The sequence below is a fragment of the Asparagus officinalis genome, chromosome 7 (assembly GCF_001876935.1).
Source record: "Asparagus officinalis chromosome 7, Aspof.V1, whole genome shotgun sequence".
NCBI lineage: Eukaryota > Viridiplantae > Streptophyta > Magnoliopsida > Asparagales > Asparagaceae > Asparagus > Asparagus officinalis.
The window spans coordinates 141,848,590-141,863,565 of NC_033800.1; the positions used below are offsets into that span (position 1 = coordinate 141,848,590).

A 14,976-nucleotide genomic window follows, 5' to 3' on the forward strand; every position below is an offset into this window, starting at 1 on the left:
AAGAAGATGAAGCTATTCACGGTGGAATCTATTACAGAGGCAAGCGTGAAGGCTATTGTCATCGAAGGCAAGCAGAAGAGAAGCAACGAATCCAAAGGAGAGACTAAACAAACTAGAGGCGAGTCTAGTGGTTCTCAATCTAAGGAGGATGAGAAGAAGGGTGATCCAACGAAAACAGGACTGATTTGTAGTCATTGCGAGAAGACAGGACACGTAGCTGATCAGTGCTGGGAAAAGTATCCTCAACTCAAACCAAGAGGGTTGAAGAAGGAGAAAAAGACATACGTGATAGCTCAAGTTTCGAAAAAAGTCCCGAGGATGACAGAAGCCAACAATAATCTCAATCTTATGATAGGGAAACAGATCACGAAAAAGGATGACAACCCTAGAGAGTAGCTTTTTGTTCTTAAGTTGCAAGTAAAAACCAGTTTGGTTGATGCCATAGTTGATCCGGACAGCGAGAAGAATTTGATATCTGAGGTCTTGGTTCAGAAACTGGGTCTGAAGACAGTCAAGCATCCAAAACCCTATCCATTGGGGTGGATTCAGAAGGAGACGGGACTGAGTATATTTGATCAATACACTTTCAGATTTACGCTTCATGAGTCGTATATTGACGAGGTCACGTGCGATGTAGTTTCATTGGATGTTTGTTAGATTATACTGGACAATTCCTATTTATGGGATAGATACGCGATATACGAGAGACAGGCTCAAAAGTACACATTCAACAAAGATGGTGAAAAATTCATATTTCGTTCGGCATTTCTTCCGAAGGAGACAAACTTGGTGACGATTAACCGAGCGAAGAGGTTAGTGAATGCAAGTAAGAAGTTTGTTGCGCTATGCATTAGTTCTTATGAGGAGCCACTGAAAGAGGGTTGCAATTTAGCGGAAGGTGACTACGAGGAGACGCGGACGAAGGAGTTGTTTCCGATCGGACGTCAAGACCAAATTCCTAGCAAGACCAAGTGGTTCAGAAAAGGAGGGGCTCGCGAGTTCCCTCAGCTACAGCTCTAACTTGAACGGGACTTTAAGTTTCTAAAGGGGGAGGCCATGATACGGGTGTATCTTCTTCCTTACTTCGGGAGCTTAGTGATCCTCATGGGAGCTTGAAGATAGATGATTCTCATGATACCTTGAGAATAGAGATATGGACGAAGTCGTTGAAGGTGACAAAGACGAAGATTACGGAAGAAACTACAGGAAATGTTTTGAGCTTCCAGCGATCGATCACACGTGACGTCGCGATTAACCGCGAACGTGCACAAATCCTGGGAGGCCTCTAGTCTTTTAGCGGTCGACCGTAGTGACGTGTGCGGTCAACCGACCAAACCTTGTAATGGATTTTTGTTTCTGTCGTTGGATCCGATCGATTGCGATGGTCTCTGCGATCGACCGCGAAGGTTTCCTGAGCCTTCCTGGTTCGTTTGGGACTCTGTTTTCCTGTTTGATTTTGGTTTGTTTAATTACAAGTTTATCATCCATGTTGTAAACTCTATAAAGAGGATTGTTTTAGGGTTCTAAACAATCAGAGAAATCAGAGAGGTAACTCTATAAAGAGGATTGTTTTAGGGTTCTAAACAATCAGAGAAATCAGAGAGGTGAGATCCTAACCAAGAGATTAGGGTTTAAACAATCAGAGAAATCAGAGAGGTGAGATCCTAACCAAGAGATTAGGGTTTAGAGAGAATTGGGAGATTATTCTTGATTCTAGAAAGATTATGATAGAGGAATTTGTAATCTATTATTCTCATAATCTAGAAAATGTATTTTCCTTCGTCAAAACTGAATTGTTCTTGTGTTTTCTATCATCTTCTTCTCAGCCCACTCTTGATAATTCCGCGATCAAGGGTGCTCATCCGGCAACTCGTATCAGTGTGTCTAATCTCATATCACCTTGTTGTCATGTCCTTTTTGAAGAACTTTTTATATTCAGTGTCTATGTTGGGTGTCATGAGTTGAGATGTCACATTGTCACATGTATAGGATGAAATTAAGGGGGTAAAGCTTCTCTTTGAAAATCCGCAAAATTTCAAGGGAAATATCAACTAAATAGGTTGGTGTTTAAACTGCAATACTTACGCATCCAGTAGAAGATAATCATCTGTATCAGCCCATAAACCTTGTTGGACCAAGGGTGATGTTAGCTGGTCATACCTGTAAAGTACAACAAAAACTTAAGACCCAAAATAAGAATGATATGAAAGTCAAGTCCAAGTTACCAAAAAATCAAAACTAGGAAAATTGAAACTAAATTTTATAGTTGATTACAACAACCATCATAAATAAACATATCAACATCAACATGAGATAATGGACAAGAAAAGATATCACATAAGTGAGGGAGGAGAAAGGCAAGGGGTTGCAGTAGGGATGCAAACGAACCAAATAATTCAGAAATAATTCGACTAACTATTTGGTTATATTCCAGTGATTCAATTAATGATAAACAAATAGTTTTAGTATTCGGTACATAAATGAATAGAATTTAACCATATGCATTTTATATTCGTTTGATTATCAAATATTTGTTTAAAGTTTCATCCCTTATAATTTGTATTATTACTTGGATGATGGTATCTTTTTAGCCCCCTTACCTTTGGTAATTTAATTTAAGTTATATGCTAATTTTGAGCAATGTTTAAAAAAGCGAAAGCGCAAGGTGAAGCGAAGCGTAAGCCTCAAAACGTGAGGCGCAAGCCTCATAAGTTTTAAGTATTGTAATTTTAGAGTTCACAAAAAATATGAACATATAACATATAACGGTATGATAATTTATAAATAGGTACATTCATGTCCTCATTAGTATGTAAGAATTAAATATATGAAGTATAGATGCAAATCATAATAAACTAATCGGCATATATAACTTATTTATCTTATTTACACTCACATAATCATATTGAAGATACATAGGGTCATTCTAATGTTAGTTAAAAATTCTTTTATATCCTCATGTCTAAAGTGTATGCTTCAAAAGAGAAGCGCTTCAAAAGAGAACGTGAAACGCACACTTCAGTTATGCTTTAAGTGATGAGGCGTAAGCTTCAAGGGATAAAAAGCTTCTCTCTTGAGTTTTGAAGCGTTTACCCTTCAAAAAGTTACGAAGCGAGTTTTAAAGCGAGTTTCAAAAAACTTTTTCAAACATTGATTTTGACAACATACCGAGCTTCATGTTAGTTCAAACTACAAATTGTAGGGTTCAAAATGTCCATCTTCATCTATGATGCGAAACATGCATAGAAAAACGATTAGATATTTTAAATGTAAAAATTACCCTTTGAGATAGGGTTTTCATTAATTGTGGATTCATGGCTTCCAATAAACTCAAGAGTCTATCGTCTATTGTCATTAACCCTTTTTTTGTTAGGTCTCTATTTGCTCGTGTTGACATCCACGCTTAACTCTTCTTATGGCAACGGTCAAAATATTTTAGTGTTGTGACCTAAGTTGTGGCTATGCCAAAATATCTTTTTGATGATATCAATCGCGATCTTTTTATTGGGTGTGGAAAATTTTGATGAATAACTATATTAGTGCCTTCAACTGTTGCTCAACGAGAATATCATATTTGGTGATATTAACAACGAAATCTTCATAGTGTTGAAAGAGACTTGCTAAAGAGTTTCAAATGAAGACGACCACTTCTTTTAGTGTAAACTCTTCAAGATGATATCTTGACAGCATATTCTCCAAGTCTCTCATACAAATTTCTTCTTCACACATTTGAATTTCGCTAACGACCTTCATAACCCTTAGCTCTCCTAATAGATTAAGAAATTCTCCCTTGATGATAACTTCGTGATTTATTGAGAGGTTGTCTTTGCCCTCAACAATAAGAGTTGTTGCTACCTCAATCTTCAAGGAACCCGTGAACAGTGTTGCTCTTATTGATCGCTATTGACCCCTTCATGTTTCCCAGAGACATCAACAATTAACCAATTGTTGGAGCTTGAATCTTTTTACTCATGAATTTTGTAAAATCATGTCCTCCAACCCTTTTTTTAACAAAGAGCAACTCTTATAGATTGCAGTTTATACTCATGCACCCGATGAGTAAGGTGTGGATGCAATTTAGACTCATATCCCCAACAAATATGTAGTCGATCCAGTCTTAGATCCTCCAGGGAGTGTACACCAAAATAATGTGTTGAAGATCTAGTCTTAGATCCTTCATGGAGTGGCGTCTTTATTTTTTATTTTTATTTTTTTACTTGTGTTCAAATCGTGGGCAAGAGCAATATCTTAATGAGTCTTTCTTGATCTGTAAATGACAAGCTCCGATTAGGGCTCAGGTGTTGTAGACACTCTTCGTAAAAGCTCCGACCATCTCGCCACACTGTTCAAACTTGGATTTGACTTACGACAGAATGATCCATATGAATAGTTGAACATTGCAAGATTGATTTTTATTTCCTAAAGTTTTTATTTGCTCCGGACTTATGATTTTGTCCTTTTTCTACGTGCATCAATTTGTTGATGTAATACATGAAGACATCTTCCTGAAGACAATGTCGGTTGCCTCCTCGAAAACATCAATCGAAGATCCTCTTAATACATGAAGACATCTTCCTGAAGACAATGTCGGTTGCCTCCTCGAAAACATCAATCGAAGATCCTCTTTTCACCCGTCAAATGGACTACTTCCTTTGTGTCGGTTGCCTCCTCGAAAACATCAATCGAAGATCCTCTTTTCACCCGTCAAATGGACTACTTCCTTTGAAGATTTAGGATCATTTCATTCTTCAATTGCAAACCCATGAGATGATGCTCTCTTCGCAAGTTCTTTAAAACTTTAAATCACGGGTTTCTTTTCTATAAGTTCAAACCATTTTTTGATGACAACTTTGATATTTTGTTGATAGATAGTTTTTTACCCATAGATAAAAGAGTTGCAGGCAATCTTCGTGGAGCTTATATTTGTGAGTGAATAATCCCAACCCCAAGGTGAACGAGCATTGACAGCTATGCGTGATGTGGAGCCGCACCTGTTAATCACCAGTAACTCCTTCATGTATTGGAAGGCCGGAATATCATCAACTATTAGAACATGAAATTTTTTGTTGAGTTTCTTTTGGTTATGTATATCAGCACAAAGATGTAAGGTCCCACAAGACATGCCAAAATTTTGTAAACTTGAAATATCTAATCATTGTTCTATTCATGTTCTATATCATAAACAGATAGGGACATATTAAACCTAGAGATGGACATATTAAACCCAACCCAAATTGCAATATCTTTTAATTACATTGTTTCATACTCATAAACTATAAATTCAACGAATAATATTCACAAGTATTCGAAAATTAGTTGTATTCGAGTTCTAAGAAATTCAGAGAATAATATTAGAATTTGGTAATTTTAACAAATACAAATATGAACACCATGCTATTAGCCCTAGTTATAGGAATTGAGAACTCATTTGAGAGTAGTTAATATAGTCATCACATGGACTTCAAACTTGATGGAACGGTTAGGATTATTAGTTTACTTAAGGGTGTGTTTGACAGCTGAAAAGTAAATGGAAAGTGAAACAAAAAATAGAAAGTTACTCCATTTTCTATGTTTTCCTATTTGGTAATTGGAAAGTGCCTCAACAGTAAATGGAAAGTGAAGGATGTCACATCAACTTTTCAGCCCCTTTCACTATCTCAAAAATTTTGAAAAAGTGAATGGAAAGTGAGCAAAGAGAAAAAAAAAAGGAATTTTTATTTTCTCTCCGAGTAATTTCAATTTTGATATTCACTTTATATTGACTACTTTTTATGACAAGCCAATAGGACTAGAAGTGACCGTCACATCAGCTACTACCCCAAATTTTCATATTTTCACTTCCTATGATCAAACACGATTTGTATGTAGAAACAGAAAAGTACTTTCTTGAGAAAGTATATTTTCTTCACTTTCTACTTTCGATTTATAACCTAGTTGTCAAATACCCCCAAAAACTTCATCTCTTTGTTAAAAATCCAAATAGCTTTATATCTTTAACTTGGGGAAACCCGAATTTGAAAAGGTAAAATTGAAAGGACACTGTTATATGAAAAAAGGAAAGGTTTTCCAACCCATTTCATAGATTTGTGAACTGAAAGGTTTAAAAATATCATTTAGCTTGACTGGTGAACCTAAATTCAGAAGGTCAGACTAAAAAACACTCTTGTACGAAAACAAAAGGGAGTTCAAAATTACCCAACTAGATCTTTCTCATTTTGACCCCCAAATTTAAGTTTCTTAATGCTTCCTTAAATCCTTTTAACTTCTTTCAAAGAAAACATGTTAATCGTTTTGAAGTTAACAGAACTATGGGATTGAACTACAGGTTTAGTCAAGATGGTCAAAGACCAAATAACCCTACTACAAACGACTCAATGCAAGGGTTGGGCTAAGTACAAAAGGACAAAGGGAATTAAAGATCTGGACATGGGTTTCATCCCCATGACTTAATATGGCTATGGAAGTAGAAAATGACCATCTAAGGGGCTGTAAAGAAGATAGGATCAAATGGCCCCAGCACAGGTCCTGTCAAGGTCAGAGTAATATCCCAGGTGTTAACAATCAAAATAAATGTTCATTATTTAAGATAATTCAAAGAACTTAGTAGCTAAGGAAATAACAATTTTAAAGAACTAATATCAAAATAAGAAAGATATAAGATAATATAACTAAGCAAATAACAATTCATATGTCACTAGATGCAGTGGCAAATCCGGAAAACTTTTCCTAGAGGGGTGAATAATAAGTATCTATTTACCTACATGAAAATGGGCTACCAATTTCAAATAGACTAAATGAAAATGGGCAACTAATTTTCAAGGCTAAATACAAATCACTTGAAATTTAAGATAGGTACAAATTTTTTAAAATTATGGGGGACAATTGTAATAATAGAAGGCTTTAAAATGTAATTTCTAGATTGGTAGGGGTCCAGTTGCACCCCTAATCAACAATACTCACCGCCCCTGACTAGAAGGTCCTACAAATTTCATAAACACTAAAGGAAGTACAATATCCAGGGCATTGTTTGCCAAGTAGGTTTAGAATCTGATTTTCACTCACGTTAGACGTTTAGGTTTAATCTCAGATTTGACACTTTCAAGCTTTCAAATTCACATATAGATATATTGTAGATTGACCTCCATTTAATAACCGGTAGGTGATTCAGTTATTAGATAGGTTTACCCTTCCTTTTTTTCTTTTTTTTCTTTTTTTTTCTTTTTTTTTTAGTATTTTGATCTTAGCATCATACGAGCATGTGAATATTATAGCATACAAGTTTCGCTATCGGAAATATAGGCTTTGAACCATCATAGTTCTTTAAAGGTAGTTCCTTATCTTTTCTTTTTTTTCCCCTTTGCACTTCTATAAGTGAAAAATTGAAGAACTGCATCCTTACCCTTTTAGCCAGCAATCATCAACAAAATGAATCCTTCAGAGGTAAAACTGGGAAAGAGACAAAAGTTTGAAATACATATACTTACATTTGCAGTCAAGAAAACAAAATTATGAAAATTCCTGGTTGAAGGTATATTAAACTGTCAATACCAAATTTAACACATAAAGTGCATACCATTTATGGCAGCAACCTGACATTGTTCTTGTAGAAATATTGTCACTGATTGCTTCCCAAGATATACCTTCTCTAATCTGCAGCGCAAGACAGAGAGATGATATGTGATAAGGGAGGTATCAAAATGAAAAATAACACTTCATGACCACGTCCACAAAAATCATTAGTGGACATGACTACTTTCTGGAATTGCCAGATGTCCCCTTCTTTTATAAGGAAAAGTTTTTAATGCTGAAGACAACAGTGTGCACGACTATCCTACACAAACAATGTAGCCCACAGAAAAGCAGCGGCTATCCACCACAACAACCAAAAACCCACAAAAGCAGTGGCACTAAATGATAAAAACTACTAACCATGTTATTAGTAGATTTCTTTTCTTCAAAGGCTTTCATCCGCAAATTCAAGTTCACCAAATCAAATAAAGACTGGTACTCATCCTGAGACCACCGCCCTGTCCCAAAGACAAGCAACGAAAAAGAATCCTACTCAGCAGACTCTAATACATAGGAAAGGGAAAATTTGAGCAAGGAGCAGGGTATCTTTTCTACTATTGAAAGGACACGTAAGTAAACAATTAGAGTTATATGATAAATACAAGAGAAGATGGAGCAAAAATAAGACGAGCTATATAAAAGAACTATTGGAAGATAATTAGAGATGGAGATGCTTGGTTGAACTCCTTTATTGTGCTGACTTTGTAGACTACAACCATAATGAAACATCAGATGCCATTTGGATTTATTTACTTCCTAAATCTTACTTTAATTTTGATATACTCCAAAAAGTAGACATCAATCATAGAGACTAACCATCCATAAGGGATGAACTTTATGATCAACAATGTCAATATAGAAAAGATAGTGATAAACTAGATAAGAATTAGTCTTATTTTCACATCTGAGTGTGAATTAACTAAAAGAAATTATTCAAGCAATGGAAAAACGAAAGCCATCTCAACAATCTGATTCTCATTGTAGTTGTTCAGTAGTGCACGATGCGTCATGTGATATTAGGTCATAACAAAATAATGAGATACAATTTCCTAGTCCTGCAGATTTGTCCTCAGGTTCACAACTGAGATTGTTGTACAAGCATGAGCCAAAACAGGTAAGTGGTAACTGAAAACTCAAAGCAGCAGTCCACAAATGCATCTAGAGCATTTATATGAGTTAAATAGTTAATCGGTCATTTAATAGTTATACTGCTGTCAGGCAAAATTTCAAATCCAATATCATCCATCATTCAACCAAATTTACTAAAAGTAAGCCTACATATAAAAGTAGTAAATGGCAAATACACATGAATATCTAATACAAACATTAAAAAAACTTCCTAGAAACGTTTTGACATCTTCAGAGTAAGGATATATCCAAAATATGAGGAAAGTAACAGAAAAGAAGAACAGAGAAAAATGTGTAAGTGAAATTTAGCAACAATAGTATCAGTGCACTCAAACACACAGAGATACTACAAAGACACGGTCTATTACAATGATCAACATGTCTGAGAAACCAGAGCTAGAGATCCATAGATTCATAAGCAGTACCCACCTTTTTTTCTATTTGGCAGTCTTATCCTTCGCCAAGCATCTTTTATATGGATCCTTTGCTTCCCGAGAATTCCTGACAGCTTCTTCCAGTCTGATCCATATTCTGCATGAAACCTGGACATTCAAAATGCAAGAGAGAATTCCTGACAGCTTCTTCCAGTCTGATCCATATTCTGCATGAAACCTGGACATTCAAAATGCAAGATTTTGAATAAGCTTTGAAGATTAAAAAGTACCATATTCTGCATGAAACCTGGACATTCAAAATGCAAGATTTTGAATAAGCTTTGAAGATTAAAAAGTAACACAGGTTTTAGAATGAAAGACCTAGTCAGAGAATGTCTAAAAAAAATAGAGCAAAGCATCAATAGAAATAAATAATTGTATGAACCCAGAAGTGCTGATGACATAATATTCTTTGATAAGATTAGGGAAGAAATAATTTCTAAAGCTGAAGGGTGGAGAGAAGTCCTTGAATCTACAACATTTAGAATTAACAGCAAAAAAGAGAAAAACTGAAAAATAATGAACATGCAGTACATAATAGCAGTCAATGAAATAACTAGGAGTAATCACTTTCGCCATCTAGAATCAATCACTTGATAAGATGGTTGAATTGAAGTAAACGTGGTTCATCTAATTAAATAAGGATGCTTAAAGTTGAGGAGTCCTTCCGAAGTCTTACATTATGCGACTGTAATAGCTATTAACGTTGAGGTACAAATTTTATAGGACTAATAAGACCAACAATATTCTATGGATCATAATGTTGGGCAATTAAGAAACAACATATGCAACAACAAAGGGTTTAGCAAAATTTTAAATGTTATGATCCACTACATGATATGCACTCAGAAATATGATAAGAAATGAATGCATTTATAGGAGGTTAGGGATTGCTGCTATTGAGCTAAAAATGAGAGAAAATAGAGTAAGATGATTTGCCCACATGAAAAGGAGGCCACAATGTACCCAATTAAAAGCAGAAATGAGATAATAATTAATAGAGCAAGGAGGATTAGATATAGGCGGCAAAAAAGCTGGTTGAAAGCAACTACGAAGGATGTGATAGTGGGTAACTTCATGGAGAACATAGGGCGGCAAAAAAGCTGGTTGAAAGCAACTACGAAGGATGTGATAGTGGGTAACTTCATGGAGAACATAGCCTTAATCAATAGTCAACCTCAAAATGATTCTTACAAACCACCTTAAAAATAGGGTAATTATATGGCAACCACCTTTCAATTTCAATTTATATATAGACCACCTTTAGGTTTTTGTTGCAATCAACCACCTCCTAGTCAAATTTTCACTAAAAAACTAAAAATAAGCTTAAAAATTACAAGTTCAAGGGTACATGAGTTGTATCTTACTAGACCTAAACACTATAAAAATAGTCGCATGTCTTGAATATGAGTTTATTTTAAGGGTAATTTTGGGTTTTTAGTGAAAATTTTGACTTGGAGGTGATTGATCTTGAATATGAGTTTATTTTAAGGGTAATTTTGGGTTTTTAGTGAAAATTTTGACTTGGAGGTGATTGATTTTAACAAAAATTTAAAGGTGGTTAATGTGTAAATTGAAATTGAAAGGTGGTTTCCGTACCCTATTTTTAAGGTGGTTTCAAGGAAAAAACTTGAAAAGTTCTGTTATTGTTGCTGTTGTTGTTGCAATGTTGCATGAACCAGAACTGAAAAACTCATTGAGGAGTTAATTCAAGCAATGATCTAGCCTGACAAACACTAACCAACTAAGGGCTGACCTCTAAATATAACTATTTTTGGGGGATTTCCTAAATGCAAGAGATCTGAAGAGTATGTACCTAAAGATGTATCACAACTTAAGTTAACACATTTCAAACTACATAATTACAAAAGAAAACATATTCACTTGTGTAGGCAATAAAAATTGCCTTTAATCCTTATCAGAGAAGTTCAGAACAAAACTGCTAAAACCTCGCCGGAAATAGCAGAAAAAGGGGAAAACGCAGATATCTGCCAAACCGTAAGGAATTTGGCAAAACGGAGGAAGCGAACCGAAGCCTTCGGCTAGGTTCGGATGGCTCCATCTCGTCGAGATAGGCGATTTTCATATGTAATTCGTCCAATTCCGACTTACGGTTTGAAAGTTACGGCCTATTCTTCAATCCATGCTCAGGAGCTCGCCTGCAACTCAAATTCGCCTGCAGTCCCAAATCCGCCTGCAGACCCAAGTCTGCCTGCGCACCTGAGCTCGCCTGCAAACCCAGTTCGCCTGCTAGCTCGCCTGCAGACCCAAGTCCGCCCTGCAGCTCGAAATTCGCCTGCAGCCCCAAACCCGCCTGCAGACCCCAAGTCTGCCTGCAGTCCCAAACTCGCCTGCAGACTCAGCTCGCCTGCAAGCTCGCCTGTAGACCCAAGTCTGGCTGCAGTCCTAAGCTCGCCTGCAGACGTGCGGGTGGCCCAGCCCCAAGAGGCTGAGGCAACCAAGCCTGAGGGATCTACCCAAGCCGAGGCAGGGGGTTCTTTTCCCCCCGAACCAGTTGAGGCCGAGCCGAGATTCGAGAATGCAGGTCTAGGGGCTGCTGAATGGGTCGATGAACGATCCTCGCAGACCCCTGTGCAAGAGGAATCAACCATTTGTGTCGACGCAGAATACGCCTCCGTCGTCGACATGAACGCTCCTCGTTCAAAAAGATCCAAACAGCGGCGACGAAAAGCTCTCGCTCGTCTCGAGGCACAATCCCTCATCCCCCACGACAGCCTGAATTATTATTCAGGCTTGAGGCGAATCAACCTCTTGAGCCAGGTTCCCATTTTTGGCGAACCGCTCAAATCAGGCGAGCTTAGCAGTTTAGGCGAGCCCATCTCTTTGAGCCAGGTTCCCGATTTTGGCAAACCGCTCAAATCGGGCAAGCCTAGCAGTTTAGGCGAGCCCAACCACTTGAGCCAGGTTTCTATTTTTGGCGAACCGCTCAAATCGGGCGAGCCTAGCAGTTTAAGCGAGCCCCACTCTGTGAGCAAGGTGCTCAATTTTGGCGAACCAAGGGCACCTGGCGAACTCTGCAGTTTAAGAGGGCTTCGTCAAACAAGCGAACTTCACCAAGCTCGCCTGACGGCCCAAGATCGCCAGAAAGGCGAAGCAACAGCTCGCCAGACAGGCGCAGGCACACTGTGCCAATCTCGCCTGACGGGCGAACCTCGCCAGCATGAACCTCGCCAACACGCTCACGCCCAAATGGGGGTGGCCACCTCGTTTGCCTGCACGGGTCTGACGTCCGTCTCTGACGACGACGACGATTGCTCAGCAGTGGCAATGTCGGAGACTTCAAGCTCAGTTCAGGGCAAGCACACAAATGTGCACATGACTGACATCCCTGAGGAGATGTCTAGGAGGCTCGACGAGCAACAAGCAACCATCGACTCCCTGAAGGAGATGTTGGAGCAGCTCCTGAGCGAGAAGAAGAGGAAGAGAGAGAGGACTTCGCGGGCTTCGCATAAATCCTTGAAGCACAAAGAGCGGGTGCCTACTCCTTCTCACTCCTCATCCGAGTCATCTAGAGGAGCGTCATCTTCGGGCCATAACCCAAGAGACAAGAGGTTTGACGATCTCCAAAGTCAACTCGACGCCTTGAAGCTCCAGAAGCATGCGAACAAGCTGGGGGTTGTCAGACCGTATCCAATTGAATGGGATGCGGTCTCCTACCCGGCAAAGTTCGAGCCGCTGGACCTCCTGCAGTTCAATGGAAAGGGTTCTCCTACCCAGCACATCTACTACTTCCAGGCGCAAACTGGACACATAGTGGGAAACGATCCCATTATGACTCGACTGTTCATTGGTACCCTCAAGGGGGTCGCTTTTGAATGGTTTCGCAGATTGGAGCCTGGGTCCATCACCTGCTGGAAGGACATGGAAAGGCTCTTCGTGGCCAGATTCTTCGATGATGACACAGAAGTATCTATGGCCACCCTGCTAACTGTGAAGCAGAGGAAGACAGAGTCTGTAAGCAGCTTTGTCAAGAGATTCAGAAACCGATCGTTGCATTCCCGCGATCGAGTTTCCGAGGCCACGCTCATCGAGATGTGCCGGAACAATCTTTCCATCAGCGTTCTGTCCAATATGGGCGCTGTTGAAGCTCGCTCATGGAAAGACTTACTCCGCCAAGGAGAACAAGTCGAGAGCATGCTCAAGCATATGGGTGACGAAGACCCGCATGAATTTCGAGGGGATGATGACCAAGATGCCTTGGTAGTGGAGACCGATCCCTCATATCCTCCAAATTTCCCCCGCTGATCCTCTTCAATAGGACGGCGGGCCCACATAGTCACTCTAATCGTGACAATCTTGTCAAGTTAACACTACACCTCTGACAATCTCCCGTCGATCCTCTTCAATAGGACGACGGGCCTACAATCCTATCACGTTAACAATCACCTCTGATAGTTCTTCTGACACTCCAACTGGTGCATGAGTTTAAACTGCTCCCTTAACACTCCGACAAGTACACGAGTATAAACTGCTTCTTCTGATCCTCCAACTGGTATAAGAGGTTAAACTATTCCCCACACTTCCACTTCTTGAGCCAGGTTCCCAGTACGGGCGAACCGCTCAAATCAGGCGAGCCTAACAGTTTAGGCGAGCTCCACTTCTTGAGCCAGGTTCCTAGTACGGGCGAACCGCTCAAATCAGGCGAGCCTAACAGTTTAGGCGAGCTCCATCTCTTTGAGCCAGGTTCCCAGTTTCGGCGAACCGCTCAAATCAGGCAAGTTTAACAGTTTAGGCGAGCCCCACTTCTTGAGCCAGGTTCCCGGTTATGGCGAACCGCTCAAAACAGGCGAGACTAGCAGTTCAGGTGGGCTGCATCAAACTCCCACTTGGTCAAACCTTCAGATAGTTAGGACCAAAGCCACAATCCCCCGCCAATCCTCTTCAATAGGATGGCGGGACCCCCACTGTCATGTTAACGGTCACCTCTGACAAATCAACTTACCAGTCCTCTTCAATAGGATGGTAGGTCCATAGAGTTGCTCAAATCGCAATAAACTCCCACTGTCATGTTAACGGTCACCTCTGACAAAATCAACTTACCAATCCTCTTCAAAAGGATGGTAGGTCCTCAAAGTCGCTCCGATCGCGGCAATTCCTATCACGTTAACGATTACCTCTGATAGCCGACACCGTCATTCCCGCAAATGATGTTGTCCGATCAGTCGTCATACTCATACGTCCCTGAACGATTTGATTCTCCCAGCACCGTCTTTCTCATAAAAGGCGTTGTTATTTGATAGGCCTACTATGCGATGTGCTGCTATTTCAGGGTTCGTCTTTGCCCCAAGAGAAGACAAATCAGGGTTCGTCTTCATCTTTGCCCTAAGAGAAGACAAGTTTCCCCCTTATCCTCCGACTGGTGCATGAGGCTAAACTGTTCCCCTATCCTCCAACCGGTGCATGAGGCTAAACTGTTCCCTTACACTCCGACAAGTACACGAGTATAAACTGCTTCTTCTGATCCTCCAACCGGTGCATGAGGCTAAACTGACAAGTACACGAGTATAAACTGCTTCTTCTGATCCTCCAACCGGTGCATGAGGCTAAACTGTTCCCTTATACTCCGACTGGTGCATGAGGCTAAACTGTTCCCTTATACTCCGACTGGTGCATGAGTCTAAACTGCCCCCTTATACTCCAACTGGTGCATGAGTCTAAACTGCTCCTACCCTCCGACTGGTATACGAGGTTAAACTGCTCCCTTAAATCCAAACGCCTCGAAAGGCTAAGGATAGAGGAGAAATTTTAGCATTGAGCCTAAGAGAGACTCCTCGACAACTTACCATGCTAAGGGCAAGAGCATGGCTAGTCCAACTCAAACGGC

General features: G+C 39.6%; 1 protein-coding gene across 3 annotated transcripts in view; it reads right to left on the reverse strand.

Annotated features, from left to right (window-relative positions):
• LOC109848506 (cyclin-D-binding Myb-like transcription factor 1) overlaps nt 1-14,976 on the reverse strand; it is a 46,014-nt gene that overhangs the window by 8,423 nt on the left and 22,615 nt on the right. For all 3 annotated transcript variants that reach the window (XR_002248825.1, XM_020418022.1, XM_020418023.1), the window contains 4 exons: nt 9,127-9,239; nt 7,930-8,027; nt 7,574-7,650; nt 2,086-2,160 (listed from right to left, as the gene is read on the reverse strand). Coding sequence is in view for 2 of the 3 variants with exons in the window: in XM_020418022.1 (XP_020273611.1) it covers nt 2,086-2,160; nt 7,574-7,650; nt 7,930-8,027; nt 9,127-9,239 (363 nt within the window). In the remaining variant the exon portion in view is untranslated. The remainder of the gene's footprint in view (nt 1-2,085; nt 2,161-7,573; nt 7,651-7,929; nt 8,028-9,126; nt 9,240-14,976) is intronic.